The following is a 24,013-nucleotide window of genomic DNA, read 5'->3' as shown; positions in this document are numbered from 1 at the left end:
GCCAGCCTCTCTGCTCCCTCCTGCTCTTCTGTGGTGCTGTGAGCCCTGCAGGTTATTCCCTGCCCTAGCCAGGTCTGCATTTCATGTTAAGTAATTCCTGTTTTACAGCACAGTTACCCAATCCCACGTAATCCTAGGACCACTGTATATTTAACTGTGAAGGACCAGAAATTCTTGAGGAAATGAGATTTAAAAAGTACAGGCTCCTCTCCCCGTTGAGTTTTTCCAGAATATGATTGATTTGGCATCTAACCCAGACAGCAGCTCTGTACACGACTTTCACATAATAAGAGAGCATCCACCTGCTCCTCTCTGCTTCCACCTTCCTCTGCTCCTTGCAGCCTGAGCGCAGCATCTGCCCCAAGCCAGCTAACACCATTAATGTTGCCACACTCTTTTCCAGTACTTAAACATACTCCTAAATAAAACTCCGTCCTGCAGAAATCTCAAATCCTAACTTGCAGAATTCTCTTCTTTGCACAGACCTATATTAAAGCTTTAATTTCTGTGAAAATCCTCCCAGCTGAGAAGACAGAACACAAAAAATAATTTCTCTGTGAGATCATGCTGGATGCATCTGTTGCACACTTTACTCCAAGGCGCAGTAGCCCAGGTTGATAAGGATGCTGGAAGCTGGTAAAATATTGTCTTATTTTAGCCTAATTAAGCATGGCTTTCTTCGTACCCATTCAGTCAAAAGCAGAGGTTATTTATTGAAAGAGAAGAAAAACCATACTGAGCCAATATATCTGCTGCTGTCTGAACCTGCACCAAAATATTTCATCTGTGACTTCCAGCCCATTCCCAACTGTGCTAGCAAAGAGCAAAAGAGCACAGGCAGCGCAGATGAGGTGTTAGATTGGAAACATTTGACAGCTGATACTTTTCAGGGAACTGGATGTACCAAGCCCAATAATTATTTCACTGGCTGTAAAAGGCAGAAACTGGGGTGCCTGGTGGATGTTTTCTTCTCCTCTGCTTAGATAACATTGCTAACAGGTGTGGCCATATCCCACCACAGTTATATCTCTCTGAATTAACTGCCTAGGCTCTGAGAAGGCTTTTTCCCTGGACTTGCCTTACTAATGATGGTAAAAGGGCTCCGCACTGCTGGGGCAAGAGCAATGATCACATGTACTTTTCATCCACCGGTCTCAAAGCAATTTGTAGAGCATTAAGTAATGTTCTAAAATGGAGGTGCATTATCTTACTGTCCTCTGGGCTGGGTGAATCGAAACACACAGGTGCTAGAAGGTTTGCCATGGTGACACTGAATGAGAGGAGATCCTGCAAGACGGGGACAAAGATTTAACTCCCAGACCCCACCTGGCTAACCTGCCTGGCCCCAAGAGGAATCCTGTGCTCATCTGGCATTTCTTATTGCTGTGCCCACTGCCAGCCTATGCCAACTTCCAACAAAAGCAAGGAAGAAGCTGAACCACTAAAACGTTCCAGCTTGTGGGATTTTTCTCGAGACACTGTTGGTGACATCTACATCAGGTCCCCTTTCTGTCCTGTTCTCAAAATAACTAGAAAGGGACAGGCTCCTCTCTGTGTTCTTTAAGCCAGCCGGGATCTGCTCGGAAAAGTTATTCACCGTGCTCCCCTCTACAACTTGTAGCTCAGGCAACTGGTTAGTAAAATAATTTCCCAAGCACTTACAGAAAATGGGAGCTATTTAGTGCAGTTTCTTCCACAGGCCTGGAAAACTCAGTCGTACGGGAGGCAAAATTCAGATGGGCTTTATTTAACATGGCTGGAAAATCTGGCAAGCTTGAACCCCAGCTCTGTCCAGACAAGACAATGTTTGGATCCTGCTCTCACATCATGGAGCAGACGGTTCAGTCTGTGTGTGATCAGACTGCAGATCTCATCACCAGAAAGTATTATTGGGATCATGAGATTAAGGATTTAAATAAAGGGAGAAGACTCAATATTTATATGGTTAATGAGAATAACCCAGTTATATTAGTTGGGATTATCATTAAATATATGGCAGTGCTGATAAAAACCTGTGGCTCACAGCCGGAGCATTAAACATATCTCTGATTTTCCTCTGAAATACATGTTATTGACTTTGGGGTTCTCATTCCTTCCTCCGAATTACCGGATACTGGTGCTTTTTGCAGACAAGGCCTTAGACTGAGCAGAAATCACTTTCCCCTAGTCTAATGACCCTTGTTTTCCTAGGAGGCGTACATCACTGGTAAAGCTTAATCTTTATCAAATTCCCTCATGCCCCTCCTCGCTTTAAGCCCATTCTCATTTATTTTAGGCTTGAAACATTTAGATTTCACTGTGTCTGTGAATGGCGTAATGTCCACCACTGTGGGTAGGAGCAGGGCTCTTTCTAGCAATACAGATGTCAGGCTGCTTTGAAAGCACATTTCCAACCCCAAAACCCAAAGTGTTACTCCATTCATTCGCGTGGACAGACCAGCAAATGGAGGGGCTGAACTCCTGCTGGCTTCAGTTTGAGGTAAAATTCAAAAAGACATTTTCAGGATGCAAAGAATAAGCCAGCTGTAGGTGCTTCTTGAGTTGTTTCATCTGTCATCTCCGAACACTGGAGTTCTGAAATGTTATAAGCCCTTAATCTCATTGTACAGAGGCATTTTTCCTTTGAAGGCCTAACCGTATATAGGCACTGCTTTAATTGGCCTTTACTTTGAATAAACCACTCAAGCTGTTTTCTGAGATCTGCTTTTTGATTTTCGATTTTTTTTTTTTAGCTAACAGTATTTCATCACATACCAATACATTTTGATCATAGACTAAAAACACAGTTACATGCTCTATCAGGAAAATAGCTGTTTCAGGTTGTCTGGTGTCCTCAGTAAGAAATACAAACTCTTCAGAATATGGAAATTTATCTTGGGGTTAGGCCAGGGTATTTAAGAGGAGAAATAGGATGAAACTTGGCAAAGATGCAGCTACAGCCTTCTAACAGAGCTACAAAATAATGAAAATAGTTTCACACAACGTGCAATTAATCTGCAGAGCTCACTGCCAGGAGTTCACTGAGGCCAGAACACAGCGAGATAAAACAGGTAGAGGGGGGTGTATGTGGGGAATGAGGACATCTCGAGCAGAAACAGTAAGTTTTACCAAAAACTTATAAAGACTGGTCCACAGTGACCCAAAGCCTGCCTGTTCTCCCTAGCTAGATCAGCATGGGCAGGGGTTACTTCTTTGAAACCCAGCTCCTCTTTTCCATTCAGCTCCTCCTTGCCACATCTACAAGACTCTAACAAAATCCAGAAGCTGCAAAAAGGAAGGAATTCTGGTTTCAGGAGATGTTGCCATGATGGGAGGTTGTCTCCCTACTGATGCAAGTCATCCTGCACGTTACTCCTGAGGCTTGGCCCCCAGCGATGCAGCAGGACAGCGCGATGCTCGGTGTCAGCGCAGCCAGCAGCACTGTGCAAGGCTGCCAGCAGAGAAAGCAGGAGCCACATCGGGAGGCATCCGGGGGTAGATCAACCAGAAACACTCACGGCTCAGTGTGCTGGCAGCTGTACCCAGAGAAGGCTCCTGCACTGCTGGCCGGCCAGATTATTCCTGCTGTCTACACACACGGTGGGAAGAGAGGACTTCTGTCCTCTGCTGATCTGGCAGGTCCCACCGCACTCCCTGCTCCTCAACCACTGGATGCTCTGGTCTGTTCAGCTACACTTACTAGCTACACCAGCCATGCTCAAAGCCCTTTATTACTATAAAAGTAAACACACTGGCTCTGAAGTACAGCCTGCAGTTCAGAGAACCGGCCAGAACTCTGTGTTTGCCCTTAATGACATTTTAGAGTACAGCAAATATTTATTTGTTGCAGTTCATCCCAATTTTTTTTTAAAAATCATAACCTGACGTTTTTGAGCAGTGTTATTAACATGCTTCTAGATATCTATGTTATTTCTTTGGACAAATAGTTTACTAATCAGCCTAAGCCAACACCCTGACCAAGCTGTCTTTCTCCTCTGAGTGCCATAAATACCAAAGAGAATCACTAATGATTTTTCCAGCCAAGTTTTCTTTAATGGACTTCAAATCAAATTAGGGGGCTGATAGTTTAGCAGAAGTAGTAGGTATGGAGGTTCAGATTTCTAGAAACAGCTAGAAAGGGGAGAAGAAAAACCATCTGTCTGCCTCGCAGTTACCCATGGATTGATATGGTGCCTGTCAGATCTGGGTGCCTGTTCTTTGTATGGCGATTCCCAGCCACATTACATGACCAGAGGACACATCCTCTGAATGACAGCCACTCGAAGGCCTAAAATAGCAGATTCCTCCATTAGCCTAGCAACTTCTGAGCCAAACCCATTTATTTGGGTTGAAACCGTGGGCCAGGATTTCCCTGCAACCTTGTGTGAATCCAAGAACCGTCTGTATCAGGACATCATACAAGGAAAGGGAGACAGCCAGTCTGGGACAAACAGTAGCTGGATTCCTATCAGATGTTTCCCTTGGTTCTTTCTTGCTCCAGAAGTGTTATCAGTGCATCATCTTTCCCCTTGCTACCCAAAGTCCTTAGGACAGCACGTAAGAGCTGGAGCGCTGCCATTTTCACAAGCAGTTCCCTTCTCTTTGAAATGGCGGTGTGCTGCTTTGGGAAAGTGAACAAATAATTTTATGCTCAGACAAGACAAAGACCAAAGGGCGCTTGTTTAGAAAGCCACAGTTTTCTATGTCAGACAAAATTCCTTAGATGTGGTGGATGGGCTGTTATGCAGAGACAAACCAATTATAGACCAGAAGCTGAGCAGCTCCTAATGAAATTAAATACATTTTGATCTAGTGGCACCTCTTCCCCTTGCACTCTATCCATCGCTCATTTTAACTACAACCTCTGGGTGATATCACTTGGAAGGCAGAAAGAAAGGCAGCATAACACCGATTTTGTTCTCTGCAGTCTCTCTCAGTATGGTGGATGGTTTCCAGGGGAGAGTTTTAAGGTGCTGATCAGGATGCATTTTATAAATGCTGCAAAAATAGGAATAATTACTAGTGGAAGCCAGCATGGATCTCCAGCGACATGACAAATAAAGCACATACAATTCTTTGAGGAAACCACAAGCTTTGGTTGACAAAAATAGCAATATAAATGAAAGAGACTTTTCTGAAGTGTATATTTTAATACCGCATGACATATAGTAGAGAGTTACTTTTAAAATCAAGTTCAAGTACATGTACTTTAAAGGATTAAAATCTGATAAATGCGTGGACTGAAATGAAGTCCTCTGAGAAAAATCATACACAAAGTTGCTGTTCTAGCAGGGACCCAGATGGCAAGGTCCAGTATCAACATTTTTCCTAACCAGCATTTGTGGATAACCCAATGATAAGAAAAATAGCAACTACAATGAGGCCAAAGCAGACATATATGTTAGGCTGGTTGGTGAGCTATACCCAACAAACAAAATACATTTTTTAAAGATATTATACATTAAAAGGCAACGAACAAAAGGACTTTATGTACAGACCGGGAGATTACATCCCCGAACTAGCAACTGTGAGAAGGATTTAGTGGTCACAGTGACTAGGCAATTCTGCATGATCTCCTGTGACAGAAGAACTGCTGAGTACATGAACAGAGGGCGAAGAAGAGGTGGAAGACTATTTTAATCACATTCAGGCATTAGAGATTGACGTGGGAATAGAGGTGAAAAATTGGAGTGTGCAGAAAACAGACACAAAAATATTCAGTAGCAGTGGAGGAATGAGTTAGAGAACAGCTTGGAGAGCTCAGCTTTTTACATTACCAAAAAGTCTAAGTACTGACTTGACAAGAGCATATAAATGGTTTATCAAGAAAAAAAGAATATTGGTAACTAAAGAGTTCCTTAATCTAGAAGAGAAGGACAAAAAGAGACACAGACACCCAAAACTGAAGCCAGATTCAAAGAGGAAATAAAGTACATGCTGTTAACAGTGAAGGTGATCGGCCATTTGATCAAGCCAGCAAAGCATGCAGTAGGCCTGCTTGATTCAAAACCTTCTGCCTTCCTCAGGAAGGTGCAGCAGCCAAAGACAAGTTACTGAGCTCAGTTTTGGAACAGGCAGGTGAAACTTCTGGCCAGAGCTACACAAGGTGTCAGAGGAAAAGACCTAGTGGCCTTAAATCTGGGAAACAGATTTCTCATCTCCCTTTTCTCTGTCCAGTTGGTACTCAAATGTGGAGTGATCATCATGCCATGGTAATTATCTTTCCGTGATATGCATTTTGTAGCTTTTGCTCTTGTACTTCTTATTTTCCTTATGGTAAAACTCCAGGCATTTTAGGAGGAGATTTTCTAAGCAGCAGGGAGAATCCAATTTAGATATTCAACGGGCATAAGAAAAAGGCATTTTTATACACTAGGTAGCTTTGAAAACTTCATCTTAAAATAAAGACATTATTAAACGGGTAAGGAAAATGAACCAGTCATATAACTTACCCAAACTACACTGTGAATTAATCTAAGAGCCAAAGGTCCTCCTTATTTCTAGCCTTTATCACCACATATCTCAGTGCCTGACAATTCTGAGCATATTTATCATCAAATCATCTGTGCTATGTAGAAAACTGCCATTAGTCAAGTTTTGACAAAGCAGAGCTGAGGCAGACAGAGCTCTGGTTCTTGTACCACTATCACACAGCATAAATAGAAGTATTCACATTGTGTTGCCCTTGCCTGATGCATTTACCCAGCCAAAGAAAGACACGAGGTCAGAGCTGGACTTCTCAGCTGCAGTAGAGCTGTTCATCAGCTTGCTAAGCTCTATGTGGTATTTGGAGCTAGCACTAAGTCATTTCTCTACAGTGTAATGAGCAGTGAATGTGTAGACTCCCAGGAGGGATTCATCCATGGACATACAGGCAAAACTAGATACAGACTTGGGAGATCTGAGTTTACTTATCTACTGCAGAATCCTTCTGCCTTTCTTCGTAGCTCCATGTCTTCTTGTCAGACTCTTAGTCAACACCTCTGTTTGCCATTAATTGTATGTCAAGAAGTGTCTAACAATCTGATTAATTATTGTTTCTCAAAACGGCACATCCAAGGCTCCTGCACCCACCAAACAATTTTAAGCTCTGGATAACAAGCAGCATAAACTCAGCTGTCTGGAGCACCATCCTCATGAAATGTTTGGCAGACTCTTCGCAGTGTGTGGAGGCAGCAGCAGCAGCAAAAATGCTCAGACCATTGCTTTCTTTTGGCATGACAGTAAAAATAATAAATTGAAATTATCCTAGAATTTGTTCAGTTGAATGCATGGAATCTAAAAGGGTTTTATCTGGGGGCTGACAAAATAATTCTGGGTTATAAATTCAAATTCTTCATGAACAATGGACTAAGGTTCACAAATTTTTACAATGGGAGTAAAGAGTAAAATCCTTTCTTTAGAGTACACGTTTTAAAGTACAAAGACCACAAATTCAAAAACTCCTCGTGTCTTGGGTTTTTTAATGTTGTTCATCTTCTTTTGGGTTCTTCTTCTAGTGGCTGGCATTTTCCTACACAAAGCAGTCCCTCCACAAACTCTAAAACATGTTCAAGGATACTGATATTCCTGTTCTCCAAAACTACACGAAGCTCTTTGTTGTTCATCCTACAAAATTCAAACTGACATTTCTGTGTATATGCAAGTTAACACAATAATCACGTACAGCTTATTATGTGAAATGAATGTGGTCAATGGAAAATCATATAATCCCATGCTTGAAGCACTGAACTGGAACTTGGCAGAACTCCAGATTTTGGGCAAGCCACACAAGCACTCTCTGCTTGACTGTCCAAGTCTACAGCAAAGATCATGATTATCTTCCAACTCCTTTGGTTTAGACTGAAAACTCTTTGTGGTATAATATTTAGGACAACAGGACACCCTCTCAGTTGAGGCCTGAACATGTTTGAACAGTACCAACACCACATTTGAAAAATACTTCTTGTTTTCAGTACATGGTTTTGTTTCAGTTTCTCAGAAGTGGGGCAGAAGAGGACCTGTGCTTCAGTCAGAAATGCCTGCAAACTTCAGACGTCTGAGATAGCACGCCTTAGTTCATACAGTTCTGGTTTTGAACCGCAGCTTAGCAGACTGCGCCGGCCTCCTAAGGAGCTCTGTGACATTCCACCTGAAAAGAACTGCAGTGTCCTAGCGGATTCGATTCTCATGTTCAAGAGAATTATACAAAAATCAGCTCTAACTGCGAACAAGTATCAGACACAGGCCCACATGGCTGAACGCCAACGGCTCGCTGCTGAGTACTGAGACTAAGCCAACCTGACCAGCCTCAGACCCACTACAAGATGTTTCCCTGGATTTGCCAGCACACTGATCCTTGATATGTCACAAACTGCGTCCTCTCCAGCAGTGAAATTACCTTTAAATTTCATGTAGTGCAAGTCTAATAACTTGGACAGGTAGCCTTTGAAATGGTTGCTCTGTGGTGCTCGGGCACTTGCGGTACTAGCTCCGAACAGCTGCAGATTTATGGGCTCAAGCTGGTGTCAGATGCTCCCTGTGGGGATTTCTAATGGAATGATGTAAATAAATTCACCCATAGCATGTCTGTAGCAAAGGAAAACTTACCTCTGTTTTCCCTTTACTTTGACAGGACCTCCTGGTGTCTTCATCTGAACCCCACGCTGTTGCCTGAGAAACCAAAATGTACAAGTCACACGACAATGCCACCAACCACCACGTCTGGAGACTCCCAAAAACAATCATCTCCAGAAATTTATACAGCCCAATTTACAAGAGGTGTTGTGACAGTAAACATGTATCTCGCTCCCACTGTGCTCACAGTGCACACAAATGATAAATAGATGAAATGTCCAGAGGCAGAAGCAACTGGAATGTTAACAAAGGCAAGGCTTTAATTTACATGTAAATAAAATTTCTGGTCATCATTCAACTGGAAGGTCCAAGACACAAGTCCCATATGCTGAGTCCTCACCCATTTCCGAGGAGGATAGTGCTGTATAAAACCACCAGCCTTCATCACCAAAATAAAAACCTTCCCAACGGCAAACCCAGTAGTTGCCTACAGATGCAGTGGTCTCCTCAAATTTACCCTCAAGATTATCACCTTCTAAGTAACCCTGCAGTGACGTGAGCTGGATAAAACAAGAACTGTGTGTGGACAAGCAAAACCCAGACAACGAGAAGAGTGGAGAAAGGCTGGATGGTGACTGGTGATGTCGGAGAAATGGGGCCAGACCCTGAGGTGGAGTAAAATGCGGTGGGCCCAATTGACTGGGGACTGCAAGACCTGGACCAAGAGCTGGTGGGAGTCCCCAGCCAGCCTTGCATAGCTCCTTCAGAGCAAAGTGGCCCCTTCCTTCGCAAGGAAGGTCAAGACCAGCAAAGCTGTGTTACAACTTTTAGATTTAAGAAAAAATCAGAAACATACCCAACCGTTCTATGCCCTCTGCATTTTTCCTCCCCCCAGTACTTTTTAAAAATAGTTCTAACAAATCCAAGCAGGTATTGTTAGCTGGAGGTGAAAATACATATAAACATCCATGCTATACATAATACATCATTCTGCGAACAAGAAAAATAGCTTTGTTTCACAGGGAAAGGCCATGCTTGCAAAGTTCAGATACAGATCCAAAGCTCCCCTAAAAGAGCCAGATTTCTTTTTTTTCCCAGTACATTACCCACACAGGAAATGGCTTCAAAGTTTGGCCCGGATCTGAACTCTTCTTGAACTTTTTCAGCGCAGCCAATTTTATTTTTTTTTAAACCCCAGTCTTCCATAGAAATTGTCCCCCTGACACATGATAAATCCTGCTTCTTGCTGGAGAAAGATAGGAGACTACCAAGGAGAGGGGATCAATCTGCCCCCCAAAACACAAGCAAACAAACAACTCCACCATAGTGCCATGAAGGTATTTGCTCATAACCACAAGAAATACTGCCACTGCCCAGGAAATGCATTTATACATCTAACTTTTGGAGAAGGCGTATTTCTTCCTTACTCCAAAAAACACTATCTTGTCCATCCGCTGAAAATTCAGTTCAATTTGGCTTAAGTAAAGCTTTATGAGCACATGCAGAGGTTTGGTGGGAGAAGGGAAGAGCGGAGATCTTTCCCTGGGAGTCGCTTGGGAAATAGCTCCCGTGCGCTGCAGTCCAAGCCAGGCTGAAGGCCAAAAGCTTGTGCCTCAGAAGTGTTTGTGTGAGAGCTGGGATGAGTCCTTGCTGGAAAGGATCGTGTAGCCATATCCTGAGAGGGGATATGTCATCAGATGAGAAAGCTCGCTGCGATAAGCTGTTACAGAACAGCAAGAAATTTTGACTGGCAACTCCCAGGAAGCCTTGACATCTGCAAAACAACTACACGGCGGCGTTCTGATCTCCAGTCCCAGCTCTGGCCCTCGTTCATCTGTCCACAGCGGTTTTGGACTGTGGATCAATTTTTGAGAAGCTTAATATAATACAACTCCAGAAAAGAGATCGCTTATGAGGTGTCTCTTTGTTCCATTTCAGGAACGGGGACAGGGCGCTCTCCATTACACTGCCAGGTTTAACTTAACAGCGCTTGGCAGGCCAAAATGAAAACAAAAATTGTGGGTTACTACAGCGATCAGTGCTCTGGCTCCTGTGGGATCATAGCAGAGCAGCAGAAGAATACAGGCTCCTCAGGGACACCTCACTCCTGCTGCCAGCCACCTGCAGCCACGGCTCTGCGGCACGTCGCAAACACAGCTCGTGTCAGAGCACCGATCCCCTCCAGCTATGTTCTTGGTGCGAAACGCTGCATTTCATCAGGCAACAGTGCCCTTCAGCTTTCCGAAGCACCACCTTGATGAGTCTACTGATAACAGAAGTTCTTGGTGACGGACCAAATTACAGGAACATGTTGTTTGTGACTGCACCATTAGTCAGGGCGCACTTCATTAGAGCTCAGAGGCTAATTAAGCTATATGGCAATCCAGAGCATATTTTACAAGTCTCACAAATCTTTGGTGGGACAGGGAGAAACTAGTCTGAGGGCTGAGTAACTCCAATGACCTCTAGTGACTCAACGAAAATATTCATGACCCTGCAAAGAACATCATGTCGATAATAAAAACATAATTACAAGGCCAAGCAGCAAATGTGTGTTTAAATATCGTACTCCAGGGTATGAGCATGTACCAGCCAGCTGACCCAAAGCCTAGACAAGTCCTTCTGCCAGGCTCTCCGGAGCCCTCATACATCTGTGGTCATAGCCTTTGGGTTGGAGCTGGCAAGAGGTCCTGGGCAGCCTCAGATCTCTGAGCTTGGCACCTTAGCATAAGCTTTCCAGCTTTGTTTGGTTTCTTTACTTGACTGGTCAGCTGTCTTTTCAGATCCTACTCCAGTCATCTCTGTTGTCCTGGGCTTTCTGTGCAAACTCCCTATACAATGCTGGCGCTCTACTTCCTGCATCTCACTGGCATGCTCAGCCCAAGCCTTTCCTTCCCAAATTAAAGTATCTTCCTCTGCCTTAGATTCTTTTTGCCCTTAACTCAAACTATAACCAAGTGAATACTATTTGTTTTTCCTGCTGAAAGCTGCCTCTGCACTCTTGGCTGTGGTACAAAATGTATCCACCAGACGTTTTTGGTCACACAGTTGGGTCATCATCCTGAATTTATAATTTGTTTTCTCAGTTGTCTGTGCCATTTAAGTTTCCTAGCTCCCAGAAAACATATCTGGGATTATTTTTGTATCTCCTGCTACATCTGCTCATCAAAAGCAGCAGAGTGGACACCTCTGGACCCATGCAGCAAAAAAACAACTTTGGTGGCATGGGTCATGGAAAACAGCCTGGATGAAGATATGACAAAGCTGGCAGCAAGACTACAGACAAATACAGGACAGTATGTTCTTCCTCCTAGCTCCTTCTCTACCTGCTACATGCTTAAGCAACCAAGCAAACACATTTCTAGGTTGTCAGGGTGGCAGGACATCAGCAGTTCCTCCTCTTACATCCTTACCAACAGCATTTCAGCTCCTCACACCAGCTCCTTACAAGCTCTAGAGCATCCCTTCCCTTCTGCATCTCCCATAGAAATGCAGCTTGTAACAGTGTTCCCAGCCACTTCCAGCACCTCCTGTACAACCACAAGGTCCATGTGCAGAATGGATGAGCACTGGATTCAGATGCTGTATGAATGAAACAAGCAGCTCAGGGCTGCAGCTGCTGTGTAAGGGAAGAGCCACACAAACCATGAGCAGGACTGCCCAGCCATCTGCGCTGATAGGCTCGAGAGTGCTACCAACTCAGTCTCTGAACTGAAAATGCAATTAATGGGCCTTCCATTCAGCACATTTGCATGGATAGCTGCTTCTTCACATCCATCCCCTATGTCTGTTCTTGAGCTCTCTGCAGGCTCTTTTTTATTTTTTAAGAAAAAAAAAAAAGAAGAAAAATGGGGAGGAGGCATGTGTTATGTAAGCATTTTTAGGAAATCACACGAAGGAGAACAACTACAGTCACACAACTATGTGTATGCACACGGTGCAACGCTGGCCAACAAGAAAATTGACAGAAATGCATTACAGTGGCTATGCTCAGTGCACATCTAAGCATTCAAATGCTACACCCAGCCACAAAAAGAAAGAGAACGTCTCTCCTAATAAGTTATGAGCATCACGGTTTGCTCCCAGTTCACGCTGCAGATCAACACTGATCTAGAAATTCTAGCTCATCATAAGCCGTCAAATCAGTTATTCAGCACACACTGCTGAGAGAAACTTTCTAGATACACTTATTTAATTACCTGCACATCCCAGTGTTGGCATCCAAAGTACCTGCCTGTCACTAGCAAGTCCTGTTATCAATAGGTATGTGCACCCTCACATGCTGATGCGAAAATCTCCTCAACTTCTGTGGACCAGCTTTTACATTCAGGCCAGCAATTTATAATTACTTCAACCACCACATGTGAATTTAATAGATTAAGCACAGACTAATCCCTGCACTGTACCTAAACAACAGAGGTTGCTGGAGCTTTTTGCACAAAAACTGAGCACTGCTTTAAAACTAGAAAGGGAAGATTGGACTAGAATAGGTTACATGCGTATTTATCGGGTAAATTAAACCCATTCTTAGTTTCTAAACTCGCTTAATATAAACCCATCCATCTGTTACCAACCTCACTCCCATTAAATAAATGCTCTGTACAAGTTACTGGCAGCCTCGCACGCCTGCAGACAGGCCGGGAATCATGCTGTTCTCTCCTGTTATGGGGAAAAAGTGTAACACAAAAATGTGCACGGTGTATGTTTGGAAGGAGATGAACAAACAAGTACAAGCTTATGGCAGAAAACCAGGAACTGATTCTGTGAGAAGCCCAGCATTTTCTCCCAGGTGCTGAGCTCCTCGGGTTCCTGCTGACAGTGGCAGCAGCAGCAGCGCTGTGTCCGCCAGCCTCAGGCCTGCAGGACTGCTAGCAGCAGGGGCCTCCATTTCCATCACCCCTCCTGCGTTCCTTACACCAGCCCTAAATCTGTATTTCTTATTTACATTTAGAAGTTGCTCTCTGAGCAGCTCATCTCACAGCAAGGCATGGAAACTCTTCTCCAAGTCTGGGGACAGGGGTTATAAAGGGACCTTGCTTCTGCACTGCATTGTAATACTGCCAACTTCAATGGACATATTTACATGCCCTACTAGGCCAGTTTGGCTTAATCACATACTTAAGGACTTTGCTAAATTAGGGTGCAGGACAAGTCCTTTAGGCAGTGTCAATTCAGAAGCCACTTTACTTCCCTACATGATGTCAGCCTTAGCCTTTTCATCCATATTGATAAACACGTATTGTACCTCTAAAATACAAGCCACAGAATTCTTGCAAATAATGACAAATCCATTTTTAAGTTTATTTCTCTGTTTCTATATACCTTGCAGTCTCCACAGAAGACAGCACCAGTGTTAATCTACCCTCCCCCAGGCAAATTCTACAGCATTTCAAACAAATTGGTAAGCACTGAGTCTTAGAGCACTAAGAAATAAAAACCTCCCTGAAAGTCATTTCTGTAGGCTGGGTCCAGAAAATCCATGAAAAGGTTCTTGTTTAACTTAGGTTTCTACTAAGCATATTGTAAAAAAACATTTCTACACCATTTTAGTTACTTCTTCCCTATTAAAACCTCCAGGACTTCTCCATAAAGACCTGTTGCCTCAGTCTAAAAGTGGAAAGTGAAACTCCTTTTTGAAGCATTGGCTTTTGTCTCTCAAGGACGAGGCATATTTACAGCGCTCTATAAATAATAACTTATTGAAATCCAACTTCTTCATAACAGAGCGCAGGAGCTTAATACCCTAGAGGCCATTTCTGAAGTTCCAACGCAGGTAATTCATTAAAACTGTGATAAACATGCCTGATAAACAGATAACTAATACCAAAATGACATAATGGCAAGCTTCAATAAATAGTTCTGCTTCATCCTGCACCATGCACGCTGCAGGTCACCGCAGCGTGCAGTGACAGGTATGAGGGATGGCCGCAGGATTCGGTCAATTTGTATGGGGGGGACTTGGATGAAGAGAATTGCTCGGTGTTTTATCAAATTAATTGATTTCCCGTAAGTGATCTGAGAGCCTTCAGGCTGCAGTAAAACTCAAGCTCTGAGTTTAGTTTAAAGGAGGTACCCAACATGCGCATCAGCAGCCAGGCCCAGCTGTGTGGCTCTGCGGGAGTGGCTGGGCCACAGCCCTCTGGGAAGGCCTCAAAATCCAACGCTTAGAAGACAAAGGCTGGCAAACAGGCAAAATCAGTGGGTCCCAGTTCCCATAACCTTCATCTCAGAATCTGATCTGTTCTCTGTGAACAAACATCAGGCTCTTACTGTCCGGTGATGGATTTTGGCCTGGGGTTTGTAGATTGCTGAGCACCACCACTCCGCACCAGAACAGAAGGGGATGCCATGCTCGGGCGCAGTAAGGAAGGCAAAATTCATCAGAAAGAAGGGCTGCCTCATTTTAACAACAGATCGTAGCTCAGTTCCAAAGGACACCATTTTTCAGTATTCACATTCCCCTGTATCTCACTCTTGCCACATCCTGAGCATGCAAAATGCTGTATCAGAGGTCTCAAGTTCCTCAGCCCGGCTCACCAGCTCCACAAGGATGACAAAAATGGTGTACATCTGCACCCCTCCAACGGGGTGGGGAGCTTCTGGGACTGACTACTTTCACTGCTAAGCTTCACTGGTTTAGAGACGAGCCTGTCCTCCCACCTTATGTTCTCCAACTGTGCGTACATCTGGATGGAGCACTGCTGTGACACCTGCCAGAAGTGGGGCTCAGCCTCCTCGCAGGCAAGGTCTTCTGCCTTTGATCCAGTTATCCCAGCCTGACGAGCCACTGCACATCACCTCAGTCATGGCAACCCTCTCTGCTCACACTTCTGTCCTGTCTCAAGTGCAAAGTAAAATGCTTTAAATCTCTCACGGCCTCCCTCATGCACAGGGAGCACACCCCAGCGGCACAGGGCTCCTGGCGAGCAAGCAGTGAGCTCCTGTCCCAGGGAAAGGGAAATGGGTGGAAGGGTGCAAGGACACTGGTGACCTTGTCACACAGGGAGCTAAGGGTGTGCCTTAAGAGATGCTACACCTGGACTGAAGGGCTCGTGGCAGCCAGGGATGATACCCAAATTATAGGTTTTAGCAGCAGATCGGATTGCAGCACTGCCTATAAGGGGAAAGGAAGCAGGGATACACACTGTGCTGGGGCTATATGCTGAGCGCACTCCGACAGCAACATATTTATGCAGCAATGTTAGATGAACATGCCAAGATGTTACTTTGGAAGAAAGATACAGCTCTGGAGAACAGAGATAAAGATGGCACTGGATTTCTGTTTCCACTATCTACTGTTTGTATTTTTATCATTCTATGTAAAGAAAAATGCCAGTCTGCGGCAATGATTTCATTTTGCTGATGATGTACTTCACGTAGCTTGAAAGCTTAACACGGCAATGATTTAGTTGCAAGTGCTATATGGGAATACTCAACTTCTCTTTGAAAAGTTAATCCACTGGATATTTCTATTGCTTTTAAGTGTGCAAAAGCATGGATAGGGCCAAATGCAAATTGACAGCCTTAGTTAACGGGGACATTTGGCATGCGAAGTGAAAAAAGACCTTAAAGCTCTCGCCTGTAGCCAGTTTAGAATGAATGACAACACCCAGAACTCGAAAACAGCACGGAAGATGTTAGGGAAGGATGACTTACAGTGTTACCTATTACTGAAGATCAAAAGCACACAGAAATTGAGAGGAGACTTTTAGCATATTGGGTAATTAACATCCACAGCAGAATCTGGTCTCTTGCCATGTCACATTCAGTTTATAGCTTATGACAACAAACATTTACTAAATATACTGGAGATTACAAAGATGTAAGATTATATGGTAAATCAATGAAATAACTAAATAAAGAAGTTAAAATATACTCAGTCAGAAATGATTAAAGAAAAATTCACTGCAGTTGAGAACAGGTCAGGAATCCACGTACAGCCGGTGCGCGTGAAGGTGTGGTTGGCTCTGGCCAGGTGGGCACCACACAGCACTTTCTCACACCTCCAGCACCAATTGTTCTGTAAAGAACAGATTTTGTATTTTTTTTTCTTCAGTAGCTACAAACAAAGTACAACAAGCTATTTCTAAGAAGCCACTAAGAATGGAGTCACAGCAATGGTCGCCTTTGGTAAAGTGGGGACAATTCCTCCTTCGAGGCCCCTCTACCACCAAAAGATGTCCATCTCCACCCCTTTATGTTCTCTGGCAGAGTCGCCATTCACAGCTAAATCCCTCCTTCCTCTTTGTGTGCTCCACTGATGGATGTGACAAGACTTCTAAGCAGCCTCCTCTCACTGTTTTGCACAATGATTTCTGGAATAGGAGGTTCAAAAACCCTCCCAATGGACCAGCCCATATTCAGTACAAAATCAATTTACCATGGCTATAGTCTCCTTTGTACTTCTGTATCAAGCAAGGCTATTTTATTCTCCTTCATTTTTCTGCTCTGGGTTTCTTTGCCATTGTGCCTCTTTGAAGCTCACTGCTATGTAGAGATGTTAAGGGTTCTCCACTATACACGCTTTTCTTTTTTCCACTTCTGAGACAGACTGGACAAATCCTGCACAGTCAACCGAGTGCATTTTTGTACACCCACATTACGAGTTCAGCTATGAAAAGCAATCTCCCTATATATACTTCAAATCAAAAATGTAATCACCAAATAACATGTGAAACCTCTGTGTATTATCAGCTTTCTAAAGTGGGGAAGTCTTGCATTCTTTATTCCTCTCCAGGTTACATCACTGAAAATACTTGTTCAGCATTTACTTGTTTGCTTTGAGAAGGAGCTAAAATAAGTTGGAGGAAATGCCCAATTTGGATCCGATTCTCCCAACAATTAGGCTGAGATTCAGGAATCAAAATCAGCACATCTTGCAGTATTAAAGAGACTAATGAAGAACTCAGGATGACATTTTCACTGTTCTGTGCCTCCTGTTTTTCTTTAGGGAAATCACATCTATTGCATTAGTGGGGGCCTAATACTCTTTCGGATGACAAACACTGCAATATATTCTCATTAAAATCGTATAAGAGGTTGAGCATGGGTTGAATCCTGTCTTGGCTTGAAAAAAGGGGGCAGTGTGCAATTAAACAAATAAAATGTGCATGTGATTCAACTTACCCTATCAACATTCTTTTCTGGTTGTGCACTTAAGCTTGCTGTAGTGCAACCAAAAGGGAAAAAAGGCACTGGAAATCTTTAATTAAGTGAAAGATGCACTATTGAGACCAAAGGAAAGCTTTGAGATTACTTTAATTAGCCAGGGCCAGTTTTGAGCAAGCCAGAGAGACTGGGAAAGTTTCGCAAGGCAGGGTAAGAACAGAGATGCTGCCTGAGCCTAAGCTGCATGGGGACCAAAAATGAAACCAGACTTTCCCTTCTGCTCTTCCCCATTTTAAATAACAGCTTTTCAGCTTCAAGAATATGAGCAAAACAAATTCTAAGTCCTCAGCTTAAGTAAAAAGGAGTCTTTGTACTTTCTCTGTTCAGTTCAGCATATGTCTGAATTTCTGTTTGTTTCGCAGATCTAGAGAAAGAACCCAGACTCCTGTTCCTAGACAGCAGGCTTTGGACGTGTGCTGTGGTAGCACGCGGAACACTGAGCTGAGCTCCGATGGGCATTTCTGCTTACGATTAAATGGCAATCCTCACCCCATTGAGCCTGAACCCCAGGGTTAGGGTGAAAGACGTCAGGTGGCTGCAAAAAAACTGGCAGAAAGAACAGAAGGGAGCAGCGAGATGACTGATACTTGCAGTCAGGGAGTACACATGGTGCACAAGCACGTGTGGTGCAACCTTTCCAGGAAAACTTTTGGCATTGCACCTAGATTTTGACCTTTAGCCTCTCTGGTTTCTGTGAGGTTTGGTGCTCACAACCACAAGCTGTCAGGAACACTTCTGATAAATCGTCAATAACCAAGAATCGGGAGAACTTTTCAGATGCTACCAGGCTGGGCTGGAAGAGGAAGTCAGCGATGGAAAGCCCCCCCATGCTTCGTAAAACAGATTTCAGTATCTTTTTTAATTGTTCCATAGCTACATTGTGCATTTTATACCTGCTTTCCTCCGCCAGGTGCCTAATGCTCTTGATAAGCTAATTACAGCCTTCTGCTTATTTCATGTCAAGCTTAACTCCCCAGTCTGAACTTAGCCTGCAGTTCTGGCATGTTTTTTTCCTTAATCTAAGACCATCTGTGCTCCATCAGCAAGGAACACTTAAATACCGCGAAAGTGAAGAACCAACAGTGCTGAATTCCCTGTACACTTCCCCCAACTCCTCTCCCCAGCAATTCCAATTAGGTGTGAAGCCAACATCCATCCAGTCCTAAATACACTGGAAGGCTCTGAGCAGGCTACAGTTATCTGCGGCCTTACCTCTGTGAGATGCAGCAACACTTTTAGTGGTCGGGGTGGGGGGAAATGACAAGGCCGACAGGACCCGAATCTCCACTTTTCTTTACTTTTGGATCAAAAGCTTTACGCTCCAAATGCCATCACGTCACCAGCAGCACATGCAGTGGTTGAGTTCAGCACCTGATCAATATAAAATCGAACGCTTCTCTTGGAGAAGCACTAGCAGCCAGTCTGGATAAAAGTAATGCAGTTGATTTATCAAGAATCAGTGCTCAAGCCTCTCATTTATCGCTGCAGAATGGAAATGCTCCACAGTTTAATTGAAAACTGGACTGCTGGGTTAGGGAAGATGGCTGTCAGCCCCTCTCCTACCCCCCCACCAAAAGTTTGGGTGTACCTAACACCGTCCAGGCCTGGCAGGAGGCACTTCCCACCTGCTCTGTGGCCAAAGCCCACTGCTGCGCGTAGCATCAATCCACCTAGCTTCCTCCTAAGGCTGGGTAACAGATGCCTTCAGATTCCCTGCTTGGGCTGTCACAGTTTGCCTTGCTTTTGCCTCCTCTTCTCCAACACCAGACGTCAGCACCTGATGCCGTAGTGAGCTCTGCCAAGCTCCAGCTCAACAAGGAATTTATTTGCTCCTTCTCCTGCAAAGGAGACTCTGATGCGGTGTCTTTTATTCCTTCCTCCCAGCTCCTCTGTTCTGCTCTCCAGTTTGCCTGCTCCTGCCAACACGGGATTTATTTTCCAATTTTCTTCACTTCGAGTCCTGCCCTTGCCTTCCCTCTGCCACCTGTCTCTTTCCTTACCTCCCTTCCACCACGTTTGTGTCTGACCTCCACCAAGGTCAAGCGTTCTACAAATGAGTTTTGAGAATACGGATTGTAATTAAGATGGGGGAATACAAACTGATTCTCCAACAGGCTTAACGCAGCGTACTGCTTTGTGCTTCTTCTGTTAGACTCCTTTTTGGTGTTTTTCAATGCTTTTACATTTATCTTGTCTTAAAAAAAAAAAAAAAAGAAAAAAGAAAAAAAAAAAGCCTTGTTCTTAAATCCTCGGTAACTGATTTCATAGCAAAAGCTGCTAAATTTGTAACAATTATATTAGCCACATACATTTTTTCTCCTGTCACCATGTTTACCACTGGTATATTTATGAACCATTGATCATTCCTTTCTGTCCCATGCATCAAAATCCTCTCCTCTTAGGCAACTGCAGTTTGTCTTTTAATACTCCCAGGCTAACTTCAGAACTTTTTTGTCATGCCTAATAAAGCTTAAAGCTCTTCTCTTTGGGCACCCTTGCAGCCTATCCAAACGGCTGCAGCCCTGTAATTCCTTTTTCTTTACTTCCAAGGAAATAAAACACTCTCAAAAACTCAAGCCATGCTTTGCCTCCTGTCCATGCTATCCAGGCTGTCCTCGTAGAGAATGCACAGAAATAAGCAATTTGTCTGCACATCTCTTTCCTTTCTGACTCTGAGTCTCTTTCTGACTCCCCGTGCTTGGTCTCCCCAGTTTCAGAAGAGCACAGTCTCCACTTGGTCCTGTTACCAATAAAAGCGTATCAGATGGATATAACCACGGTGTGGTAACTTTTAGATGAAAGAAGTGTTTTAGTGACAGTAGAGTATCTGTAAGATGCTGTTCGTCTGGACTGTTGAAGCTGTGGTGGTTCCCAACACCCCACCACCAGACTTCCTCACCCTCCTTCGCAGGTACAGCCAGGTAAAACCTTCAAGGCCAAAGCTCTCCGAGGCTATCAAAGGACGAGGGGAAGCTGTGCCTGCCATGCTGGGACAGGATCGATGTCCTGAGGGACTGATGAGCAAACTGTTCCCGTCTCAGCCCTGGGTGGATGGTAACAGCTGCGCAGGCCGTGTTAGTGACTGCTGAATAGCTCCCGGCTCCAATAATCCCCTTCCTATTAGTCATTCAGAACCATTACGTTTAAAAGAAGCTGTAAAACACACATCGGCTAAACTGTTACTAACAGAGAAACCGGGATTATTTATCCAGGGAAAAAATGCATGCGCTGACATGAAATGTATTTACTACAAAATAATTCATTTCTTTTTTTCCGAAGAGCTCAACGGCTGGTTTTAAGGGAAACATATGAGGTCATCCATGGGTCCTCTTAGAGAGGTGCAAATCAATAAATGGTGATTTTTTAATGCTCTCATTATAAATGACTGGATGCTATCAGGGTCAAAGTTAATCCTGTGCAGAGAGCCAGCGCAAGGGACATGAATCATTTAAATCTCTCTTAAGCTCCGCTTTGAGTATAAAACGTAGATATTTTCCTGTATTCTCAGTCTTAAAAAATAAATAAAGATGCTTTTTTGCAGTAATTGGCCCAGATACTCCATTGTTGGTGTTATGAGACGCAGTGCCTTGTATTACCAAGGACTTCTCTCACTTCTGACTTGGCAGCAGATGCAGTGGGGTGCCAGGACCTCTCCCCAGCTCGCCGAGCTCCTCTGCTGGGTGCTCAGCGAGCCCTCGGTTGGTGAGTGAAGCTCAACAGGTCGCTGCTGCCACATCCACTGCTCCTAGGTGGAGGTGCTGCGTTCAGCCCATCCTCTTTTACAGCTTAAATTAACAATCCCAACCTAACTGGGGCAGAAGAGTTGCTTTCTCTGCCTTGTGGCAAGCCAGGATTCCCAGCTAGAGAATGAAACTCTTCCATATCTAAGGACACCCCACATCCCTAAAATAATAAAATAGTAAATAGTGATAGATAATAATGTAAAGTAAATAATTATATTATTTATATGTTTATATTTTTGTATTAAACTCAGTTTATATAAATGATGATCTAGTTAAGGTGCAGCCTCTAACAAGAGGCTGCTTTGCCTGCCAGGAGGTCCCGCAGAGCTGGCTTGTTGGCAGCAGCAGAGGATGGAGGCGTGGGCAGGGCAGGGGACCAGGCACCAGCACACGCAGGTCTCCGAGAGCCTCCTGGGGCACCGAAGTGAGAAGCTGCCCACAAAGAAAACAAGGGCAAACGGAAGAGCTGAAATACATTTGGCAAAGATACAGAAGCAGTGCTGGTGTCAAGAAATGAGAAGTCCGTGAGATTTCTTTTTCTCATTTTCCTTTTTTTTTTTTTTTCTTCTCTGTATAAGGATGTTTAATGGTCCTGACTGTAAGTTGCAAGGAATAAAAACATTAGTCTTCATTTCTTATACATAAAATGCCTGACAAGGTTTTATCAAATAAAGAGCCCAATATGCCACTGTTATCAGTAAGTGACTTCAGCAGCTAATTAAATTCTCAGTTTCTGAATCCTGCTCATAATATTTGCTGACAAAGACCAATACCTCTGTAGTAATTTTGGCATTTAAGCGAGGTGAGGCAGGGAAGGAGGTAATGACAACTGACAAATTCTCCAGGAGAGCAGGCTGACAATCCACAGCTGACAGTCCTCCTGCACGCCTCACCTGCCCTGTGAGCCTAACAGGCTCATTCCCCTCTGGATGTAAATTGTCTCCCTCGCCTTCACTGGCTCCGAGCAAGCTGCCCTGCTCCGTGCCAAGTATGAATGCAAAAAGCAATGGATCCTGAACCTCTTATACATGCTATACAACCCCATATATGTATGTATGATCCTCATGTGTATGTGTACATATATACATGTATGTGTTAATGTATATGTAAACATATATATGAGAACTTCCTAATGCCTAAATACTCATTTTAAAGGGCAATTGTATTGATTACAACGAAGCAGTGCGCTCTGAGACAGTTTAGCAAATCTATTAATGCACATATTGAAATTATTCTCACTCAGTGGAGCATGCAGCATGTTCTTAACTTTGGCAATTCTCAAAGGAAAATAGGCATTTATTTAAAGCTAAACATGAGCTTAAAAGCTTTGCTAGATATAAATGGACTCCTGAGTTGGGTTCTCTCAGACAGAGAGGATGTTGTGTTCAGAAATCACTCAACACCACGGAGTGTGACAAGAGATTTGCTTCCCCTGCTCTCTGCATTTCAGCTGATGAGTAGCATCAGGACGAAGCTGGTTCCCAGTAGCTCATGCCAGAGCCTTTTAAACACCACAGTTCCCTGCAGTCCTCACTCAGTTGGAGGAGTGTGTCCTTGGAGAATGAAGTGTGGCCTCCAGACGTGGCCACCCCCAGTTTGACATGCCTGGTTTTCTTCTGCCACCTCCCACTCTGGGTAGAAATTCTCTCTTAAATAAATCCTGCAAAGGGAAAACCTCACCTGAAAGCTAGTCTAGCTCTTGATCTGTCATTTTAAGGAGGGGTGTATTCAGGGAATAGATTTGATTTGGGAACCTGAAACCATCAGAATAAAAAGCTGAATTTGCCAGAAAGTTTGTTCAGCCAATATAAGCTTTATTATGGAATAGCTTTAAACCTCTAGGCTGAGAGTGAGAGGTTTGAGGTGCAGCTTCAGAAGGTGATTTATGAATAGATTTATATGTTAATCTGTTAATAAAAAATGTAGCATACTGATAAAATATGTGACAATCATAACTCAGCTATGAGCCACATATTAAAGACTTCATCTGCTCTCGTAGAGGTTTTGATTATGTTTTTAAATGAGGGAACTGCATTGGCCTAAAAGTAAAGAAAGAAACGTTTTATCTAGGAATATGTACCATATAATTCAAAGAAGTATCTGGGAATCTGCAAGAAACAAATAATAAACTGCTTTTAAGAAAATGACTTCTGGGAAGTGCAGCTTATTCCTAAACATCTCAAAATGGAGCTCCTGTCAGGTGGCTCCGTGTTACATATGACTAGGCAAAGTGTTCTCACTCTTTCCCAAAATGACTTCCCAAACTGGATTTTAAATTGGACAATAATCTTGACACTACAACTAGATTGAACAGATAAATACCTTCAGCAAACTTGGGCCTGCTTTTGAGCATGCGTAAGTTCGTGCTGTCGTGTCAATACATGGTTTCTTCTTGAGTTTTAAAAGGGTATTTTGAAAAATGGGAATGGCTCTGACTCAAGGATGTGCTTGCAAGTGAATGTGAAATACCACACAGTCACCTCTTTCTGCTGACAAAACTCACACCACTCTACGAAGAAGTGCTACAGCCCTGTCTCACCAGGGAGCAAGCATCACACAGATACGCT

At 43.7% G+C, this 24,013-nt stretch overlaps 1 protein-coding gene across 5 annotated transcripts in view; it reads right to left on the bottom strand.

Moving 5' to 3' along the window:
* The window catches only part of SEMA5B (semaphorin 5B), a 254,481-nt gene that overhangs the window by 68,844 nt on the left and 161,624 nt on the right, over nucleotides 1-24,013 (bottom strand). For all 5 annotated transcript variants that reach the window (XM_032189713.1, XM_032189716.1, XM_032189717.1 and 2 more), the window contains exon 7: nucleotides 8,569-8,631. In XM_032189713.1, the coding sequence (XP_032045604.1) occupies nucleotides 8,569-8,631 (63 nt within the window). The remainder of the gene's footprint in view (nucleotides 1-8,568; nucleotides 8,632-24,013) is intronic.

This window comes from Aythya fuligula, chromosome 6 (assembly GCF_009819795.1).
Source record: "Aythya fuligula isolate bAytFul2 chromosome 6, bAytFul2.pri, whole genome shotgun sequence".
Taxonomy (NCBI): Eukaryota; Metazoa; Chordata; class Aves; order Anseriformes; family Anatidae; genus Aythya; species Aythya fuligula.
Note: the sequence above shows the minus strand (reverse complement) of the source record. Positions and strands in the feature narration are given on the sequence as shown.